The following is a 20,215-nucleotide window of genomic DNA, read 5'->3' on the forward strand; positions in this document are numbered from 1 at the left end:
TTTTTAAATACTTTTAAAATACATTCTACTCCTAGGCTATTTCCAGAAACATTCAACACAATATCTAGACCTAACAAACTTATGTGATAATGTTAAAGTTTTCTTTAGTCGTTTTGAATGATCCATCAGAGGCAACGTTGTACCAGAAACGATCATTTATCCTTAATAATCAGTTCACATGACTTCCGGTACTCAAAACAGGTCCAAACAGTTCTTCCTCATGTCACATTTAAGGAGCCACTTTTGATGGAAACGTCCACTAAATATAACTTGTAAAGTTGAAAATTATGCATCGATCATTTTCAAAACATCTGTTCAAAGATAATTCTAGTTTGGTTAAATTTTTTGGGTCATGTCGTTCTGGAATAGTACCTATACACGTCTTGCCTCCATGATGTCCTTGGATGTGTCCTACACCGGCAGCAGTATGACACCAAGTAAACCCCCTTAAGAAGAACCCCTGGAGCCGTCATCACACAGTATCAACCTTACTGTCTCAACCTTATCAACACAGGCAGGTAACAGTGCTGGACAACCCCACCCCACCCCTCTTCATGCGCTTTCACTTTTGAAGTAGTCTTTCCATTATACTAGAGGTTCAACTCTTGTCTAGCTACGCAGTCCTCTGCTACTTCTTGGTACAGTATTTCCCAAACACTATTTATACGTAAAAAACCCTGCTTCCAGGTGAGAGCGAGAGAATGAAAAAAACATTACTCACCCCTATGATATTGTGGTTATAGTTCCCCAGGACGTCCTGCGTCTGACATCCCTCTCGGATATGTCAGTTGCAGGCTTAACGTGTGGAGAAGGGTTGCTTTGGTATCGGATACTTTTTTGTTTCCGTCTGTCTGTCTTTTTTCTTACTTTTAAACTTTTGGAGGTTGTGTATGCTGAAGGCCCTAGGGCGCTGACCCTGAGTGGCTCGCGGAGAACACGTGATGTCATTAAAGTACATTTTATGGTTTGGGAGAGCTGACAAACCAGCCCTCAATATATTTACATCATATATAATCTTAACTGTCGTGAATCGCAGCTGTTGGATCCTCTTCTCTGAGTGGACGGAGAGGTATGAGGCGTTTAGTGAGGATTATCTAGCCCTCAATGCTCTGCGCTCGCATCGTTCGACTCCGGCAAATGGTTCCCAGAAGGTGCAGTAAGTTAATAATCTTGTTTCTCTAGCTTTTTAATGAAATAGACACATGCCCCTTGTAACACCCACCTAACATTAAATGAATGCTGTAATGTAATGTTAGCCTAAGAAATGCCTTGGTGATCTGGCGCTAATGGTTCTCAATTAGGCTCTTTATATGTTGGCATTTTCTCTAAACTCAGATTACTTTTAAAAGTAGACTAGTTGCGTGTGATATGGATGTGATGCTATGGGGGTTAACAGTTCAGTATAGGCTATGTGCGTTTCCTTCAGTTAGTGTAGCGTGTAGCATATCGGAAGCCTCCTGTGTTCTCCTGACGTGTGTGTATATGTGTGTGGTTGTCATTACATAAGTAGACTTCAACACTGCAACATAGTTTTTTGTTGTTGTTGATCCGGCAGTTAATCAGCTTTGATTCAGCAATCAGCATTTATAGTGCATTTAGGTAACTTGAACATAGAACAAAATGGGCTGTTTTAATGAACGAATAAAAGTTCCTTTAAAATTACACATGAAAGCAGGGCAATTGTAGGCTATCAATTGTAGGTTAATTGTAGGGGGAATGCAAGGACTCCAAAATGTGGGCTAGTTATAATTTATTTGCACATTCTGGTATAAGACAATAGCTCATACAATGTTGACTGTAGACTGCTCTGCAATTATATTAGGCCTATATCATTTTACTGAATAATCCAACCCCAAATGTGTTTAAAATGTGTATGATAATATTTCAAATGTGAATGTGAATTTTGTAGCTGACAATTTATGGAAATGTTTAATACTTTAATTAAATTAAATTAAGTACTGACTGCAGTAGCAGAGGAGGCCTACGGCCATCCCCATCCACAACGCCCTAGCAAGCCGCGAGCCTACTTGATAGTAATAGCTCTCACCATTGCCCCTAGTGGCCGGTATTAAAGGCATCTCCTCCTGAACGAACGTCGAATACAGCATTGGATCTCGTGTGACCTGGCTGAGCAGGCAACTCAGAGATAGCAATTATTCCCTCACAAATTGTTTTAGCGAGGATAACAGCAGGTTGGACCATTAAACCCTGTGATGCCTGACAGTATCGCGTGAGCCCCATTCATTCATTAGAGACTCCCGTACTGAACACAGGAACAGATTGTGGAACTCTAATTTTCCGCCCCTCTGAATTTAACTTAAAAAGTCCCAGCTGGGTTGGCTTCGTGGTTTCCTTGTGTTTTACGTTAGATGGCGGCTTGCTTTTAGTTCAATAGACCGTTTTTACAAATGGTGATTTGTTTCATTATTTGTTTGATGTTTGTTGTGAATAGTACCATGAGTAGCCTAGCTTAGGCTTCACAAGTAGCCTAAGAAATGTAGATACATGTTCGTAAGAGCACATTTCTGAATTAATTGAATATCAACAAAAATGTCGATATTGCTGGAATTAAATTGTTACATGACAGATACAGTCAGAGCCAGAGCCCTACAGAGGTGTATGGCTCAGGATATAACCTAGTTTTATTGGGTCACGATTGGGTCACGTGACGTCATGTCCGATTGACAGCTCTAACCGGACTGCTGCAACTCATGGCCTCATTAACATAACATTGGACTGGCACCTGTGATATTCATTGTTAGAATGGGTCTAAAAAAAGGCCACCGCTACAGGCTACCGCTATACATTTGGAATAATCTTGACTCTAAAAGGCGATGTTAAGTGTTTTATGACATTTCGTTGAGGTGTAACCTATATGGACATATTGGGCATGTTAGCTATAGTGTTGTAAAATTTAAACAAAAAAACTGCTGGCTTGATGTTTACTTGACCTCTCTCAAATGTACCTGATTAATTAGGGTTATCAATTGACTGGAAGGTGATAACCTGGTAACATATGCCTAAAACATATGCTGATTGAATAGTAGGATATGTAATGATAATAATAATACAACATCAGGCCTGAGACAATGTATCTGTGCTGCATGAGGTCAATAGTAGATGGATCACGTTTGATGAGATCTTGTAGGCCTAACTATTCCATTGGTATTTGTGGGAGCTACAGTAAATTGATATCTGATCTTGATAGCAACCATTTAACTGGAAGGAAATAGGCCTAAGAGTAGAAAGAATGCCTGCCCTGTATGCTGGCCTTTATTGAGTAATAATTATCACGCTACTTGGAGAGAAAGATCCTGGAATTTCAGGCAAGCGGAACTCTGATGATTAAAAAAAGGCAGAGAGTATCTGTTTAGTTTGAAAATCTGATGATTCAAAATGTGCAACACATATAGCTAGGCTATTCTTTAGTTATCATTCCATTAGGGAACCAAATTACATTTTACGACAAAATCCTGATATCCACATTTTCAGAATCTTAATGCGGAAACAATTAAGAGGCAGTATATCAATGTGGTATGTACTTCTAATGCCTGGCTACAGAACCCACTTCTGAAACTATTACATTGCTGATCCCACACCAAACTTTTGATTACTGTGATTATGATATAGCCTAACTTTTATGCTACCTCTAACAATACTGCAATACTACTGTATGTCCATATCAATTCCACCAGTTACTCAAATCAGTGTTGTACCACCTCAATGACTTCTACTCTGAAACATCTGTATTAATAACATTATGTTTTTACTGCATTTGTACCACAACAACCCCTTAAACTACCCCTTAAAATGAATGATGTGCATCAAATTACAGCTCCCATCAGGGTCACATTTCTCCTGATCTGTCCCTTAATAAATAAATAAATCCTACGATGCTGTATATTTATTTCGCCCACCTCTGAATTATTATCGCACCTACTCAATTATCCAAGTCTTAACAACATCTGAAACAGCCTACACTCTCAGAAAAAACGGTTATTTGGGGTTCTATAGAACTTTTAGGGGTTTCATATCTGAAGCAAGCGATAGAACCCTTTTTGCTTCTATATGGAACCTTCTTTTTTTTAAGAGTATAGGCCTCTGTTATTAAAGCAGTACTATCAATGATCAAGTACTATCTCACTCAGCTATTGCACCCCAATACAATCACTGTCCCCTTCAACTTTTACTTGTACTTTTACTTTGTCAACTTTTATTTTTACAACACTTGTTAACTGAACTTCGTATTAGTTTATATAGTAGCCTCACTTTTTTATTTAACATTGGATTGGATTGTGTTAGCTTTACATTCTGTGGGTTTCAATACTGCATGTTCTAATAATTATTAAAACCGTATTCCCACTATTATAATGAGCGTATTGCTTTAACAAACAATCACAATATAAGCTAATCATCTCTGAAGATTAGTCATCAATATCGATCTCGAGTACACGTCAGTCCTTGCTAGGCCAGACACACTAATGACCTTGGGGTTAACTCTCATGCAAGCACAGGGTATAATTGATTTGAGTGCAAGAGGGCACAGCTGAGGTCACCTTAATGTAGGCAACATGATACATCTCAAGTGGTGTGTATGTGAAGGAACTTTTAAACCAATCAAAATGCAATGTATAGACACAGGCTATTTTGTGTTTTTCCTAACATCTAGCTTCAGCAACAAAAATGTTGATTGTATATTTATCTTATCACATTTGATTGCCAAACTCGGGTCATGCATTGTAGAGATAACTTTTGGTGAGAACTATTGCAGGGAGCTGGAACATCCTGACTAGAAGGATATGAAAGTACCTTAATCTTCCAACTTGATCAAACTGCATCGAGGAGAGAAAATACATATATTGTGATATATAACTGAAAATATAGCCTATTCGAATATTTTCCAAACCCTTGCCCTGGGATTTATAATCCATAATACACCAATTATCTGCGAATGTCACCTTACTGTTTTTTTCAGTGAGGGCTATGGCAACAGGTGAAGGACTTCTCAGTCAGCTTGTCTGTTTGATTGGATAAATTGGCATGTCGTTGATCTATTACTGCATTCAATTGAAAGTGAGTTTCAAGTGGGTATCAACACCAAGTCACAACGTTTCAGAGAAATGGCTAAATGTATAGTCCCTGCACCGCATAAAACCCATAAACAGAGTAGTGCTGATATTTTCCAAAAGCATGCGTTGAGTTGAAGTAGCCTCCATATGGCAACAGAGCCCATATAGATTAAAGGAACGTCATTTTGCCATAATAAAAATCTAACACGACGTAAGATTAATTTCCTCAAGGGGTTAATTTTTCCATCTCTTCTGATACTCAGTTATTGAACGAGGTAACATATCTAAATGGCATTTGTGTGGAGATTAATTTCATAGGTGATTCTTCATAAAAAAAACTCCTTGGCAGTGAACTATTGGAACGAGTCAATTGCAAGAGGTGAAACACCAGTCAAGCCGTCTAACTAATATTCAAATGTACCTTCAGCGTGAGAGGGTGAGAGAGAAAGAGGACTGTGGGGGATGGGAAATTAAACGATAGTATTTTCCCCCCATAAGCCTATAGGAAGTAACTTCATAGCTGGTCACGGGCCTCTCTTAGCCTATTCGTATCAAGCAGACTAAGGTTCTCAAATATGAAACAAACACATATAGACGACGGTATATTACTTCCTTTTGAAAATTGTGATTACTGTTATTCTTTATATTAGTATCGTCATTGCTCTTGAGGTTTATATTTATTCATTGTAGCTTATATTCAAGCTATTTTTTCTGGGGAGTTCACTTTTGATGTCTTGCATAGGCATAGGCATAGTTTAATGAGTATGTTCAGTGCGCCACACTCGGGTTACCCAACGGTCAGTATGGTAATGAAGAACACAATATACCTCAGGGATAATAGAAAGTTATTTTTCATTTCTTCTGTCACGTGGCCGCATTGTGTCCTCCGTTTTTCCAAACTGAATATTTATGATTAGGAAGGGGTACCCGCAAGGTTATATTCAGGGACATTTTGAATAACATTTGATTACAAATGTGACTTTTGCGCATGCATATTCAGTTGTTTGTTGTGTCTTTTGGCTACTTCTTGAAGTTCCTTTGTGTAGCCTATACGTTCCAGGGGTATGCCAAACATAGGACATTCAGCTAAAGGCATACATGTTGTGCAATGAAAGATTTGAGTCTTGCCTCTGCTTGGTAATTTACGGGTCTAATAGACACTAACCGCGTCTCACAGTGTGTTGCGGAAATTTCTCAAATGTTTGGGTTTTCTGTGTGCTTCTTGTTTAGATGACACTATTCACTTCCAAAACTACGATGACAGAAATGTTAAATTCTATATAATTATTACCACTTTACCATTATGTGCACCCATTAATAGCCATTAATATATTTCAAGATATAGGCCACTATGTGTTGTGTTGTGGGTATTGACGCTTCATAACCTATACGCTAGGCTGTGAGAAAGTTTCTACGAGCCGAATACGTGATATATCCAAAATATGTCTGCATGACATTGGCCTACTTATTATTCTGAGTGGGATTTATTAACAGTTATTTCCAGTTTTCACAATCACAGCTTGCAGCATTGGAATGCAGCTCAAGCCGCCTAAATGCACCCTGTAGAACCGAATTCGTGTTTACAATTGACAACCGCAAATTCGCCTCTACGGGCGGGAATATATGGGCGATTTCAATACCTCTGTGTCAGGTAGAATGTAGCAGCCCACCAAGAACATCTGATAATGCTTCAATGGATGAAAGCAAAAGTCTAACCTTTGGAAGATGGAGAAGGAGAGGGAAAGTGGAGCCGCAAAGAGAGAGACTGTGAGAGACGGTGCGAGATAGAGAGCGGGAGAGAGAAGAATGATCTAGGAAACCGTAAAGCACGCGTGCGAGCGGGGATCGTTTGAAACGATTGATTTACTGCATTTACAGCCCAATAAAACTCAAACAACAAGGGGGGAGGGGGGTTCTAATAAATAAGCCATTCTAACTTTTATGTGTCGTTTTCATTTTTATCCAATAAAAACTGACACGGCAATGATGCCTGTTATTTAGGAAGTAGACAGTTAACCTGGAGGTTCAGCTCTCAGTCTCTCTGATATAGATCGTGAGGGGGACTCCGTCTGTAATTCGCCAGGCCATTATCACTCATAGGGTAATTATACAACCATAACTGCTAGTCCATTGCAACTACAGCTGCAATCTACTCCTATTATTACCACCAATACCACGACCTAATGCTATATTCTAGTCTTAGGTTTACACAAGATGAAAAATTGCAATGACAATATTGTTGTTGTTACAACAAGCCTACAATAGGCTAGTAATGGCCTAATAGCCTATTACGCATATTAGTATCATTATTGGCCTATTCATATCGTGAAAATTAGCATTATCATATTAGTGGCATAGTACTGGTAGTAGCATCATCCTCATTGGTTCAGAATGGTTGAATTGACCCTGTAAGTAATAATCTCCAAACGATTGGCTTGTCAATTATCAATACGGCCCAATTAATTAGACGTGTGTTATCGTAAGAATGTTGTCCTGTTTTCCCCAAATCCTCCTTTTCTCCAGATATCTGTTATTTTATATCAGTGTTAGCCGTTGACTGTGAGTATGAATGCGTTATGCTGTCATGGTTTAAGAATGGAGTGGTTTATCTGTGCTTAACCGCATAGTCCACATCAATTTACGCCATTGTTACTTTGATCTGTTTGTTTTGGTGTACATTTTTCCGAGTCATGTCACGACACCTTTGCTCAGCCTCAGTCCCTGCCTGATATGTATGTCTATCTGCCTGCCTGTTTCCTCACATAGCCTCCCATGGATCTTCGCCTCTTTCTGCCCTATTTCATACTGATTTTGGTCGAAGAGCCGAGGCCTTGCCTCGAGAAAATACTCTTACACCCACACAAAGGGTACAACAATATTCGGATAAATATTTGGTTCCTTATCCGGGAACTACCTCGCCAGCTGCCATTGGACTGCTGTGTCACGTGGTTAAAGTAACTTTACAGGGTCGCTTGCTAGTAGGAGGGCTTTATGGACCAGAAAAACGACAAAGGTAGAAAAATTATTTTTCACTCCAGAAATTAATGATCATGAGCTCGTATTTGATGGACTCTAGCTACATCGATCCGAAATTTCCTCCTTGTGAGGAATATTCACAAAATAGCTACATCCCAGAACACAGCCCTGAATACTACAGCCGCACGAGAGACACCAGCTACCAGCATCACCACCAGGAGTTGTATCCTCCGCGAGTGACCTACCAGGAGCGCCCGTATAACTGTGTAAGCATCCCTGAGCCCGAGCCCCAGACCGGCCATGGGCTCACACACTCGGGGAATCTACTTGCGGGGAAGGCACAGACAGCTCCACTTGAACCCTTGCCACTGTTACCCACATCCCCTACCACCCCACCGACTGCGCCGCCTGCCTGCATCCAAGCCGCCCCGGAGAAACCCACCAGCTCTGCCTCGGCTAAGCAGCCTGTAGTGTACCCATGGATGAAGAAAATCCACATCAGTATCGGTAGGCAATCTGTGTTGTTATTCTCTTTACTCGCTCTCCCTTCCTTTCGCGCTCTCTCTTCCCCTCTTTCACCCTTATTTTACCTATATCGCCTGGCCTATAACCGGCTCTTGCTAAGTATGTTGAGAGAGCAGCCCCTTTGAAATGGCACATATGAAGTGGATTTACGAGTCAGCATTGTCAATTACATCCGCCATAAATTTTATAGCGGAGGCACTAGTCTGGACAGTTGTATTGCCATGTAGGCTTTTTCTGTTATGTATGTGTCAGAGGGAGGAGAGAGTGAGAGAGGAAAAGAGGGCTAAGGATTTTAAAAAATATATAATGTAGAATAAATAATTCAGCTGAACCCTCGCAGTGGAGAAAGTGCTACCCATTATAGAGACCACGAGTCGAGTCCCTGACTGTGAAATATTTTATTGGGGATTAGATAATAGTGATTCCATTCTCCATTAACATTGCTATTTCTTTTCATATTTCAATTCACGCCAATCTTGCTTTCTATTTCCTCTTCTTTTCCTTTCCCTTTCTCCTCTCTTCTATTTACCTCTACAAACCTCTCAGCGAATCCCAATTACAATGGAGCAGACGCAAAGCGGTCCAGGACAGCTTACACTCGCCAGCAGGTCTTAGAATTGGAGAAGGAGTTCCACTATAACCGCTACCTAACTCGGCGAAGACGCATCGAGATTGCCCACACCTTGGTTCTCTCCGAGCGCCAGATCAAAATTTGGTTTCAGAACCGAAGGATGAAGTGGAAAAAAGACCATAGGCTACCCAACACGAAAGTGAGATCTTCCTCCTCATCCAACATTAGTGCGACCTCCGGGTCCACCACAGCGTCAACAACAGCCAGCACTCTCCCGCGTGCTGTGGGCTCCAACACCGTGCCAGCTTCCCAGGAACTCTCTCGAGTGTCCGTAGTCGAACGAGACCAGGATATTACAAGGCTATAGACACAAAATAATATCTGACAAAGAGGATGAAAAAACAACGGATTATTTATACAAATATATATATATAATTGTTCCTATAGTGTTCTTGTGCGTAAACGGGTTTTTCCTCTCAGTCCACAGCAATTCAACTATGCATGTTATATAGCATGGATTACTGCAGATACTGTACCAACGGATTATTACGGTTATCAGGGTTTATTTATTTATGATATAATTTATTTTTAATTTTTTAGTAAGTTGTTCTGACGAAAAATAGTAGACATTATCAAAGTATTTGCCTGTGGCAGAATACGTAGCTGTCAATAGACTTATACATACACAATCGTTTTATTTATTCTCTGAAAAATAATGTTAGGGTAATTTATTTATTTAGGCTATTCATCTCAGAGGTGACAGTAACAATAGCCAGTATACGTACCATTAAACATATTTTATTTTGCAATACATGTGAATCAGTGAAATGTTGTGAATTATTTTTCAGCACAACCTCTTATCAAGCAAAGTCAATAAGGGTAGTGTGTTTTGTGATTACATTTTTGTGATTTAGATTTATTTGAATTGATCGTTGTAAAATGCAACAAAATAAGTTGAGTGTATTTGTGATAATCGTAGTGGTCAATAAAACCGTGTCGAGTAGTTTAGAATACGTTTGAGTCATCTTTATTTACGTATTAAGCACAAAAACGTTATATTCTATATACATGTGACCTACACCATGTTTTGAAAGTTAATTCATGTAAGAGATGGGGAACCCTTGAGCGTCCCCATTGCAAACGAAGAAGTGCTCGAACCTTAAAGTTGTAGGCCTATATGTCATCGGAATAACTGATTGATAACTTCCCTTAGAGCAGTTCCATTCTTCTATGAGTGAGAAGGGCGGAGTGTTTTCCGAGTCATCTCACATGAATAGCCCTTTCAGAGTTCACCAAAAGGTTTAAAATGTTTTTCCCAAATTCAAATAAACATTATGCATTATAACTTAAACTAATGTCATAAAATGTGTTTGCAATCAAAGTTTGATAAGTACGAGCACAGGTGACGTGTTTCAAGCAGGCTATCAACAATGTTATGGACCTGCGTGCGAATCTCCATAAGCCTATATGGACTATAAAACATAACTAGACCTATGAAAGCCAAAATAAATTGGCTATAACTGAAAACATATTTGGATATTCTATTATGTTATTCCAAGAAACATTTGTAATTGTAGAAAACAATTACAAATATTGTAATTGTAGAAAACACTGAATTCGTCAACTTATTCCATAAAAACTATTTATGCACAATCAGTCCTACCCAAAATCAAACCAGCTAGTATGTCTCTTCAATCTAAAGTGATTTTAAAATGTATAGGTTAGACTGCTATTAGCAGCGTTATAAAACTCACTGCAGCTTCGTAGCCTACAGATTCGCTTTCAATCCACAATTTGCAAGAGTTGTATTCCAAGCCATTTTCACATGCAAATAACACTTGATATCTTCTATAGGCTATCTGTAGTGCTCAAGGGGATGACATTCCAAGCAAAAATACTTTTCAAAACTGTTTACAAAGTGTTATATGACAACAAAATCATAAACGCAGGAGTAATATGTCCTTAGTGTTTTGCTGTAATATGTGTATACGTTAATAAGCAGCTAGATCTGCAGATTGTGGTGTTAATTGCCTGAGGCCCAAATACTGCTAGTGAGCATCACAGTATAGACTGAAGGTGTAAGCCTTGATATTCTAAGTCTTAAAGGAAAATACCACTCAACATCTTTTGGTATTTGTTTCATTAGACCACAGTTGATACATTCCAAAATGTTTTGCATGTCAGTAATCAAGTTTTCAAGATATAGAACTTTCAAAATACAGAAAGGGATACAGTATGATGCGTTTTGCAGTTTTTGAGTGGAATATTCCTCTTATATATATGTCCACATTTTAGAATGGACCACTCAACTCTTTCATATAGAACAAAGCAACATGGGCCTTTCTGGGTTTCACTTGGCCATGACTTTCGGGGAGGGTGGAACCACACACTGTTCCGGCTGCCATTATACTCCCGGACACCGGTGAGAAATGAGGGTGTATGCATACCAAAATCGCTGCCTCCACGTGATCTCTTTTGTATAGCCTACCACTCTGTCGCCCTATAGCGCGGCTGAAAAGGGCAATCATATATTTAAAAAACCAGGCGGACGATATAAAAGACTGGGGTTCACGCGGGGGACACGTTTTCTGTGCGATTAGCTTAATTTCAGTCCGGGATGCTCGACCTTTTCAAGGGCCTGACATGTCCGGTCAAGCTCCCACGACTTGTAACGTGTGTGTATGTCTTCATGGGGTTGCCTTGATTGTGGATGTTTGTTCTACGTTAATTGACCTGTGGAGAGTGTGTGTGATGTGGCTTGTTAATTGTCCTGATACTGTAGCCTATCTGTGACCTCTAACTACAAATATGTAGCCTAATATCTCATTATGCCATAATACCGTAAATGCGTGAGTAATGTCTGAAATTAATAGCCTATAACAATGCTTATCTTACGATTATTAACATGTAATACACCTGAGGCCATGCAACACTAAATACTTCGTAAAGGCCTGTATAAAAACATTCAAGGTTTATAATATAATAATATAATATATGCCATTTAGCAGACGCTTTTATCCAAAGCGACTTACAGGCATGCGTGCATACATTTTTGTGTGTGTGTATGGGTGGTCCCGGGGATCGAACCCACTACCCTGGCGTTACAAGCGCCGTGCTCTACCAGCTGAGCTACAGAGGACAGCATTTATGGGAAGAAATGTGTCCTGTGTGGCAGAGCATGGCGCTTACAACGTCAGCATCATTGGTTCGATTCCCAATGTGCCATCCATATGGATAAAAGTGTCTGCTAAATGACTACAGTGTATTTTTAGGCCTGAGTGTACAAAACATTAGGAACACCTTCCTAATATTAACTTGCACCCCCTTTTGCCCTCAGAACAGCCTCAGTTCGTTGGGGCATGGACTCTACAAGGTGTCGAAAGCGTTCCACAGGGATTCTGGCCCATGTTGACTCCAATTCTTCCCACAGTTGTGTCAAGTTGGCTGGATGTCCATGGGCGGTGGACCATTATTGATACACACGGGAAACTGTTGAGCGTGAAAAACCCAGCAGCGCTGCAGTTCTTGACACACTCAACCCGGTGCGCCTGGCACCTACTACCATAACCCGTTCAAAGGCACTTGAATCTTTGGTCTTGCCCATTCACCCTCTGAATGGCACACATACACAATCCATGTGTCAATTGTCTCAAGGCTTAAAAATTATTCTTTAACCTGTCCCCTCCCCTTCATCTACACTGATTGAAGTGGATTTAACAAGTGACATCAATAAGGGATCATAGCTTTCACCTGGAGTCACCTGGTCAGTCTATGTCATGGAAAGAGTAGGTGTTCCTAATGTTTGTACACAGTGCATATTTAACATCAAATAATTTGTGAGAAAAGTTGGTTAAATGATACAACCTAGTAGCCTAGCTTTAAATTGTGTTTTTAGAAATCAATATTTATCTCAATGTCTTCCTCTCAGAATAGCCGATAGCCTACCAAATATATATCCGAGAATTTTAGCCTACCAAATATATCCACTATTTTCATGTGGAAAACGTATCGCATATATTTGCTCCATTGATGGTGCATTTCCCACTCTCTGTTTGTATATGCCCATCTTATAAAGTGGCTTTAAAAACATGAAGACGTGTTCAGCATTGAGGTTATCTGGTCCCGAGGCGATGATCAATGGGCCTATAGGCAGCACACGTGTTCATCCATCTAGTAGCCTAAACTTGTACAGTATCACCTCCTACATACTTCCCAAGTGTCTTTGACCCGACAGAGAGAGATGTCTGTGTCTGTCAGGCTTGAATTGATAGGCTACATCATCGGGCTTCTGCACTTACTGTGTTTACGTGGACATTTCTGAGCGATCAATGTCAGTGATGAATACACGTCCATTCCATTTTCATATTGGCAAAAATAATCGATATCTATGACCAACATCATTGCATTTGCTAATGAAAAGTTGGAGTAAGAAAAGTGTTCAGGGACAATTGATAGGTTGTAAAATGAATTTCGATGTAACCAGCAACTCCAACAACGAAAACACACAATTGTCGTGATAAGAGCCTAGAACATGCCTATTTTCTCAAACGCAACTATTTGATGTAACAAATAGTTCACCATAAGGATGTCTGCATTAGCCTATACTTTTCAATTTCAGTGAATCCTTAAGAGTTTCAGAATGTCTTGAAACGGAATAGGCCTGGTATCCATAGACTGCACCAAATGGTTTACAAAAAGTATGCACATTCTCTTTTTCTTTCTTTTGATTATCTCTCTCTTAAAATGACAATTTTGGTTTAAAAAGTCATAAATTCGTTTAATTGACTTCCCTCATCATAAGCGTTATTAAATGATAGCCCAATACCTCTTACATTGGATCTTTTGATTTAGGCCTATTGATTATGCCTACTAAATGGACTGAAATATCAAGGGTTTCATTAATGAGCGTATTTACCCATTTGAACAGCTGTGGTGAAATAACTAAGCATGTGTAGGGTACTCTTTTTTTGGTTTTTGCATCGTTGGTAAATATTTAAACACCCAATGACATGTTTACTTGTGAGTTCGTGTCTGGCAACGAAAGGGGTCATGACCCTACTTGAGACAGGAAAGGACACTTTAGAGGAGCGGGAAGAGGTGCAGCAGAGACCCATTCAGCGCTGTGGTATGGGTTATGGACCACTGGCTGTATTGGCACCAAACTAGGCTATTATGCAGGTGCAATGGGCATGGCACATGGACAGACATTTGCTCTCTGGTCAACGAATCCTTCATTCAGATATGATGCAAGGAGTGATGAAGGACTGGATCGAACTTTGTATTTTTGTAAAAGGATTTAGCCTCTGCCTATAAACAATATGTTTTTTTACTTTTAAGTTTAAATTGATTTAGTAGTAGGTAGTATTTAGACTTTTCGTGTAATTTGGTAGCCTACAGCCGTGAGTAGCCCTTAGCCGTGAGTAGGCTAAGGGCTCGAAATAACATCCTTATTTCTTAAGCCTATATTTCTCAAAATGGGTCTATATGACGTGATATTGTCATTTCATAAACAATATATCCGTCTTCAATTCAGACAGCCTCATGTTGGCAAGCACCCTTGATAGTTTTTTGTCTATAGGCCTAAGGCCGTTTTAATAGGCTGAGAAAAGTGCTTTCAAACTTGCAATTATGCTATAGGCCAATTGGTTTAACCATAAAATTACTCAAAACATTCTGCTTTGTGTAATTCAGTGGGCTTACATACAGCTTTCTGTGTCGCTGCATGCCTGGAGGAGTCCCCAGCCTCTGGGCTGTTTTGGAACTGTGCAGTGTCTTTCCAGCATTCCTCCTTCTCACTCTGATTTATAGCACGTTTTAAAGTTTTGCCCTTATGTGTCAAAAAAATGCGGAACTCTTCCACAAGACATTTAATGGTTTTGGAATAGCCCAGGCTATTTGAGAGGACACATAGGCTACAGCTGCGGGGATGGCTTCCTAACTTACGCAGCCTTTTGTGATAATTGAATCAAATGACAAAGTTATTAGAAAAATATTTTCTATATATAGCTTACCATTTGGATTTCGATTTTACATTGGTAGCCTAGCTGATTCCATCTCTATTGGGAGATCGCCGATGGTTTCAGTGTGCAGGAGCCCAGAGTTGAAGCAGAGGTCGTCTGGCTATTGAACAAAAAGCGCGGCACTCTCAATGGTGATGTGTTATAAATCTAGCTGCGCCCTTATTCAAACTCCGAAGCACAGCAGATGTTCCCTTCTCCCCGGATGCGTGCGTGTGTGTGTGTGTATTTGTATTTGTGTGTGTATGTGTGTGTGTGCGTGCGTGTGTGTGGTCGTTTAGGACCTCTCCCTGTAGCCTATCACACGTGATGTGATGAAAAATTATACTTTAGCCTACATGAAACGAAACTATTTGCATATTGTCATGTATTATCCGATGTACTTCATAACATTGTAAAGAATCAGTTTTGCGAAAGGTGGCTAGTATTTTCATATATGTCTACAAGCACACGCCTGTCCCCTCACAAATCACATACACACCCTTAAGGGAGTTTTGCAAGTAAAGTAATCTGGTGGTTGTGTCAACACGTTCTCTCAGAAAATATGTGGTCTAAGAGAATGACAGATTTATATTACTTGCTCCTTTCAAGTTTACAACATTGTGTAAATTATTCGCCAATAGGCCGTTTTAAGTCATGTGATGGATGGCAAATAGGATACTATTGCAAAATAGACTACCTACTATCTTTCCATGTCAGTTGTCCTTAAGATTATATGCCTGTAGTCTAATTAGACACTATGGTGGAATTTTATTTAGATTCATTTGTTAATTGTTTTATTTTGAGGACTTAAGGAAATGCAGTTGCACAGTACCTGCTGGTCGTTGGTATTCCCTCAATGGATCCTCTCTGTCCACATGTGACTAACTTACACTTTACACTACAACATTGCTTGTGGGTAGGTTTATGGGTGTACTATTATATTTTTAAAAAATGAGTGTTTACGTGAGGGTGGAGGTTATGTTTTTTCCTGAACATTAATTCCAATTTAATACAGTTTATTAGGAGGATCCAAAATTCTGCTTGATAAATAAAGTCCTATTTGACTCTAACTTCAGGCCCATTGGTGGAGAATAATGCCCAGTCCCATCTAGTCCAATGGACAAAACATTTTACTACTTGAGGAGGAGGAGACTATCAAATAGGAAATCTCTATGCAAATGAGCAATACAGTGAGGTCAGTCAGGTTATTCTTCCTATCCAGTCACAGATGCAGTGTGAAACATGTCAAAGGAATAATGGCACTCAGAAGATACTTCCACTGCAGATGTATGGGTGTCAACAGTAATCAACAGTAGGCCTATGCTCTGATACATAAAGCTTTCCCCACACAAACAGTCATGACTGCTTCATCACCAGTGATTATTCTGTCATGTCAAGAGATTGAATGTAGATGGTGTGTGCTCAGGGCTCCAGCAGTTATTATGACCTCATCCTGAGATGGGACAGTAGGGCTAACAGGTTATGCTAATGTCTATCAACTAAGTTTATCTTGTTAACACACACACACAATAATAGCTTATATTTGGCTATAGTCTTATAGTCCTCTAATTGACTTGCAACAAATGGTAATTATATTCCTTCATATCACACATAAATATAACAATTTAGGTCATATTTAGGTCATACACTGGTATAGGACAATGTAGGACCTTTCAGCTATCACAATAAACTCTAAACCTATAGCCAGGAAATGAGATAATAGTCATGTAATAACTGTTAATGAGGCCATTTATAATGCTTATCTAGGTTAAGTGTGGATAATACCTCGTCAAATTCAAACAGTCCCACACTTCCACCTGTTTAAAACTTATAAGTCCTGATGTGTTGTTGTGAATATAATGGTGGATGAATGATGAAGTAGAAAAATGATGAAGATTTCAAATTGCCTAAACGCCCAATTTAAATTAGAGAACTAATTAGCCGACATACATTTTTTAATTATAATTTAGAACCTGTGTTGTCTTGAAACAAGGATTTGCCATCCTGCGAAATTGTCTAGCACGTTATTATTGGTCCAACACAACAATTGGTCTCTTCAACAGTCGGCCAACTCAATCTTTTTTTCTTTTACTCGGCGTTGTTTACAGCAATAGAAAGCGATGGAGTCATAAATCTTACCCTGACTGCACCGAGACAGCGCCATTTGTATGCATGGTTCTAACCACAGCCCGTACCTTGCCTATTCACGTCTCCCCAGCTCGCCTCTTGACTTCTCTCACCCTCAGCTCAGTCTGTCCCCTGTATAGACTATCACACCATTTGACCCCAAGGAGAGTGCCTGTGTTTGCCTGGGGCTTAATCAAAACGTATTTTTGATTGTTTGTACAGTTCACAAATCACTATCTGCCTGATAAGTTCACTAAACAAATAACTAATAAACTAATTGTAACATGTGAGCCTTTTGTCTTACTGACTACATACCTATAGTTACCAGCAGCACACAACCAGTTTGACTTATTTGATTCAAATCTTCTTCAATATTTAATTGCAGTTTTTTTTTTTAAATTATTTTTTATTGATATTTCTTCTCGATATCCCCTAGACCAGCTCAAAGGCAGGGACTAGACATTATAATGGTTTGACATGGTGAGGCAACCGCAGGCGCGAGCGATGCGAGAGGAGAGTAAAAAATGATTTATTGTCGACATCGCGGTTCACACAGAGTTCACGAGGAGCTGCTGCCTGCTTGTGCGGAGAGCAGAGGACAGGAAAGGCTTTAGCTAGTCTAGCTCTCTGAAGAAAGAGAATAACAAAATAGAAAAGGGAAAAATGTGCACAAATTCTTACAATGAAAATGTTCGTTTAATGGTGTCATACTCTGTAAGTAATAATTATATGAATATTAATAATACATTAATCGTTTTTTGTCAGTGTGGTCAAGCAGAATTGAGAGGGATATGGCAGAGTAGTTTTGCTTCAGAATAAAGAGATTGCGAATTATATAATTGTGCAATACTTGCATGATTTCTTTAATAAATCCAAGTGTTCACATTAACGATAGGCTATATTTAGCAACTTTTGCAAAATTTCCAAAGGCTTTGAGAAATCACAATTTTCCATAGAATTATAATAATTTGAAATGTGACTTCTGATAACCTCAATGTTAGGCAAAATTCCAAGACATTTTTCCAATATTGACTTTGTTTAGGCCTGTCTTTTCTGGTGTTCATGGCACATCAGTTATTTACATTTTAGTCATTTAGCAGACGCTCTTATCCAGTTAGTGAATACATTTTTATGTTATTTTACTGGCCCCCCCGTGGGAATCGAACTGCTCTATCAACTGAGCTACATCCCTGCCGGCCATTCCCTCCCCTACCCTGGACGACGTTGGGCCAATTGTGCGCCGCCCATGAGTCTCCCGGTCGCGGCCGGCTGCGACAGAGCCTGGATTCGAACCAGGATCTAGTGGCACAGTTAGCACTGCGATGCAGTGCCTTAGACCACTGCGCCACTCAGGAGTCGAGTTATGAGGATCATTTAACACGGGAAATTGCTGTCAAACTTGCCTCTCTTTTGTCTAGGCAGAAAATACTTGTGGGAAATGTATGCACGGACAGGGCAATAGCAAGTGCAATATCGTTTCAATTTAAGATTAGGAAGTGTTTGAGTGGTGTGATTAGCCTATGTAAAGACTTTTCATAATGCATTTGAATATTGCTTCTGCATACTACTTCTCCATATAACTATTTAGCCTATACCTATAATTTAATTTGGTGCAATGTAGGCCTATTGTCAGGGCTGTTGTTATTGTTTGATGACCTTGCTGATATTGCTTTCCTCTTTTTTTTTTTTACCTGCCCAGCTTGTACTCACCTACCTGTTCTATCTTGGCAACTTAACAAAACTTTAGACATTCAAATAAGGCCTACTGATTACAACAATAATACAAATCCCAGCAGAATATTTAAATAGAAAATGGGTTACAAGAAATTATATTAAAATAATAATATTATCACTAAATAGCTATTAAATGACTCTTCAATTGGCTCGACAAGTTAACATAAAGAAAAGCCACTACTTGGTCTTATTTCCCCCAATCCTTTATGTTTTATTTGTAGCAAATAGCCTAGTCTTATTTTATATATTAATGACTGTCATTGCCTCTTTTATGGCTCTGTATGAGTACCTCTATGGGTAAAGGAATATATCCTTCTGTTTATAATATGTTTTGTTACATTTACATTATTGTAATGGGGCAGACGTTTGACTATGTTTGACTGATGTCTCAGGCTGTTACTAAACTAGATATTGTAGAGGGATATCTGTAACCACACCATTCCACCATTCCCATCCAAATGTAAGACAGGGAACTATATTGTGTTTTATTTCTCTGGCAAATGTGAAATAAATGCAAATTAAGTTTTTGAAGGTCTATGGTTGTACAAAGACAGCAAACATCTCTCAGTAGAATTGACTAATTTAATTTGTTGCACTTTATATCTACAGAACATCCTTCAAACCACTTTAGGGGCTAAGAGAGTATCATATTCTCTTCAGTGTGGAGGCTACAGGCATTCTCTTCAGTGTGGAGGCTACAGGCGTTCTCTTCAGTGTGGAGGCTACAGGCGTTCTCTTCAGTGTGGAGGCTATAGGCGTTCTCTTCAGTGTGGAGGCTATAGGCGTTCTCTTCAGTGTGGAGGCTATAGGCGTTCTCTTCAGTGTGGAGGCTATAGGCGTTCTCTTCAGTGTGGAGGCTATAGGCGTTCTCTTCAGTGTGGAGGCTACAGGCATTCTCTTCAGTGTGGAGGCTACAGGCATTCTCTTCAGTGTGGAGGCTACAGGCGTTCTCTTCAGTGTGGAGGCTATAGGCGTTCTCTTCAGTGTGGAGGCTATAGGCGTTCTCTTCAGTGTGGAGAATACAGGCGTTCTCTTCAGTGTGGAGGCTACAGGCGTTCTCTTCAGTGTGGAGGCTACAGGCGTTCTCTTCAGTGTGGAGGCTATAGGCGTTCTCTTCAGTGTGGAGGCTATAGGCGTTCTCTTCAGTGTGGAGGCTATAGGCGTTCTCTTCAGTGTGGAGGCTACAGGCATTCTCTTCAGTGTGGAGGCTATAG

The 20,215-nt window shown here is 39.7% G+C and overlaps 1 protein-coding gene and 1 long non-coding RNA gene across 2 annotated transcripts in view; both read left to right on the forward strand.

Moving 5' to 3' along the window:
- Nucleotides 1-20,215, forward strand: part of LOC311133097 — a 37,364-nt gene that overhangs the window by 15,752 nt on the left and 1,397 nt on the right. The window lies entirely within an intron of this gene.
- LOC311133703 (homeobox protein Hox-C4a-like) lies at nt 8,024-9,508 on the forward strand (the record flags this gene model as incomplete). Its single annotated transcript, XM_084167238.1, has 2 exons — nt 8,024-8,552; nt 9,117-9,508. Exons 1-2 carry the CDS (start codon nt 8,114-8,116, stop codon nt 9,506-9,508), a joined length of 831 nt encoding a protein of 276 aa, XP_084023364.1. The 5' UTR covers nt 8,024-8,113.

This window comes from Coregonus lavaretus, assembly GCF_964263955.1.
Source record: "Coregonus lavaretus genome assembly, chromosome: 8".
Taxonomy (NCBI): Eukaryota; Metazoa; Chordata; class Actinopteri; order Salmoniformes; family Salmonidae; genus Coregonus; species Coregonus lavaretus.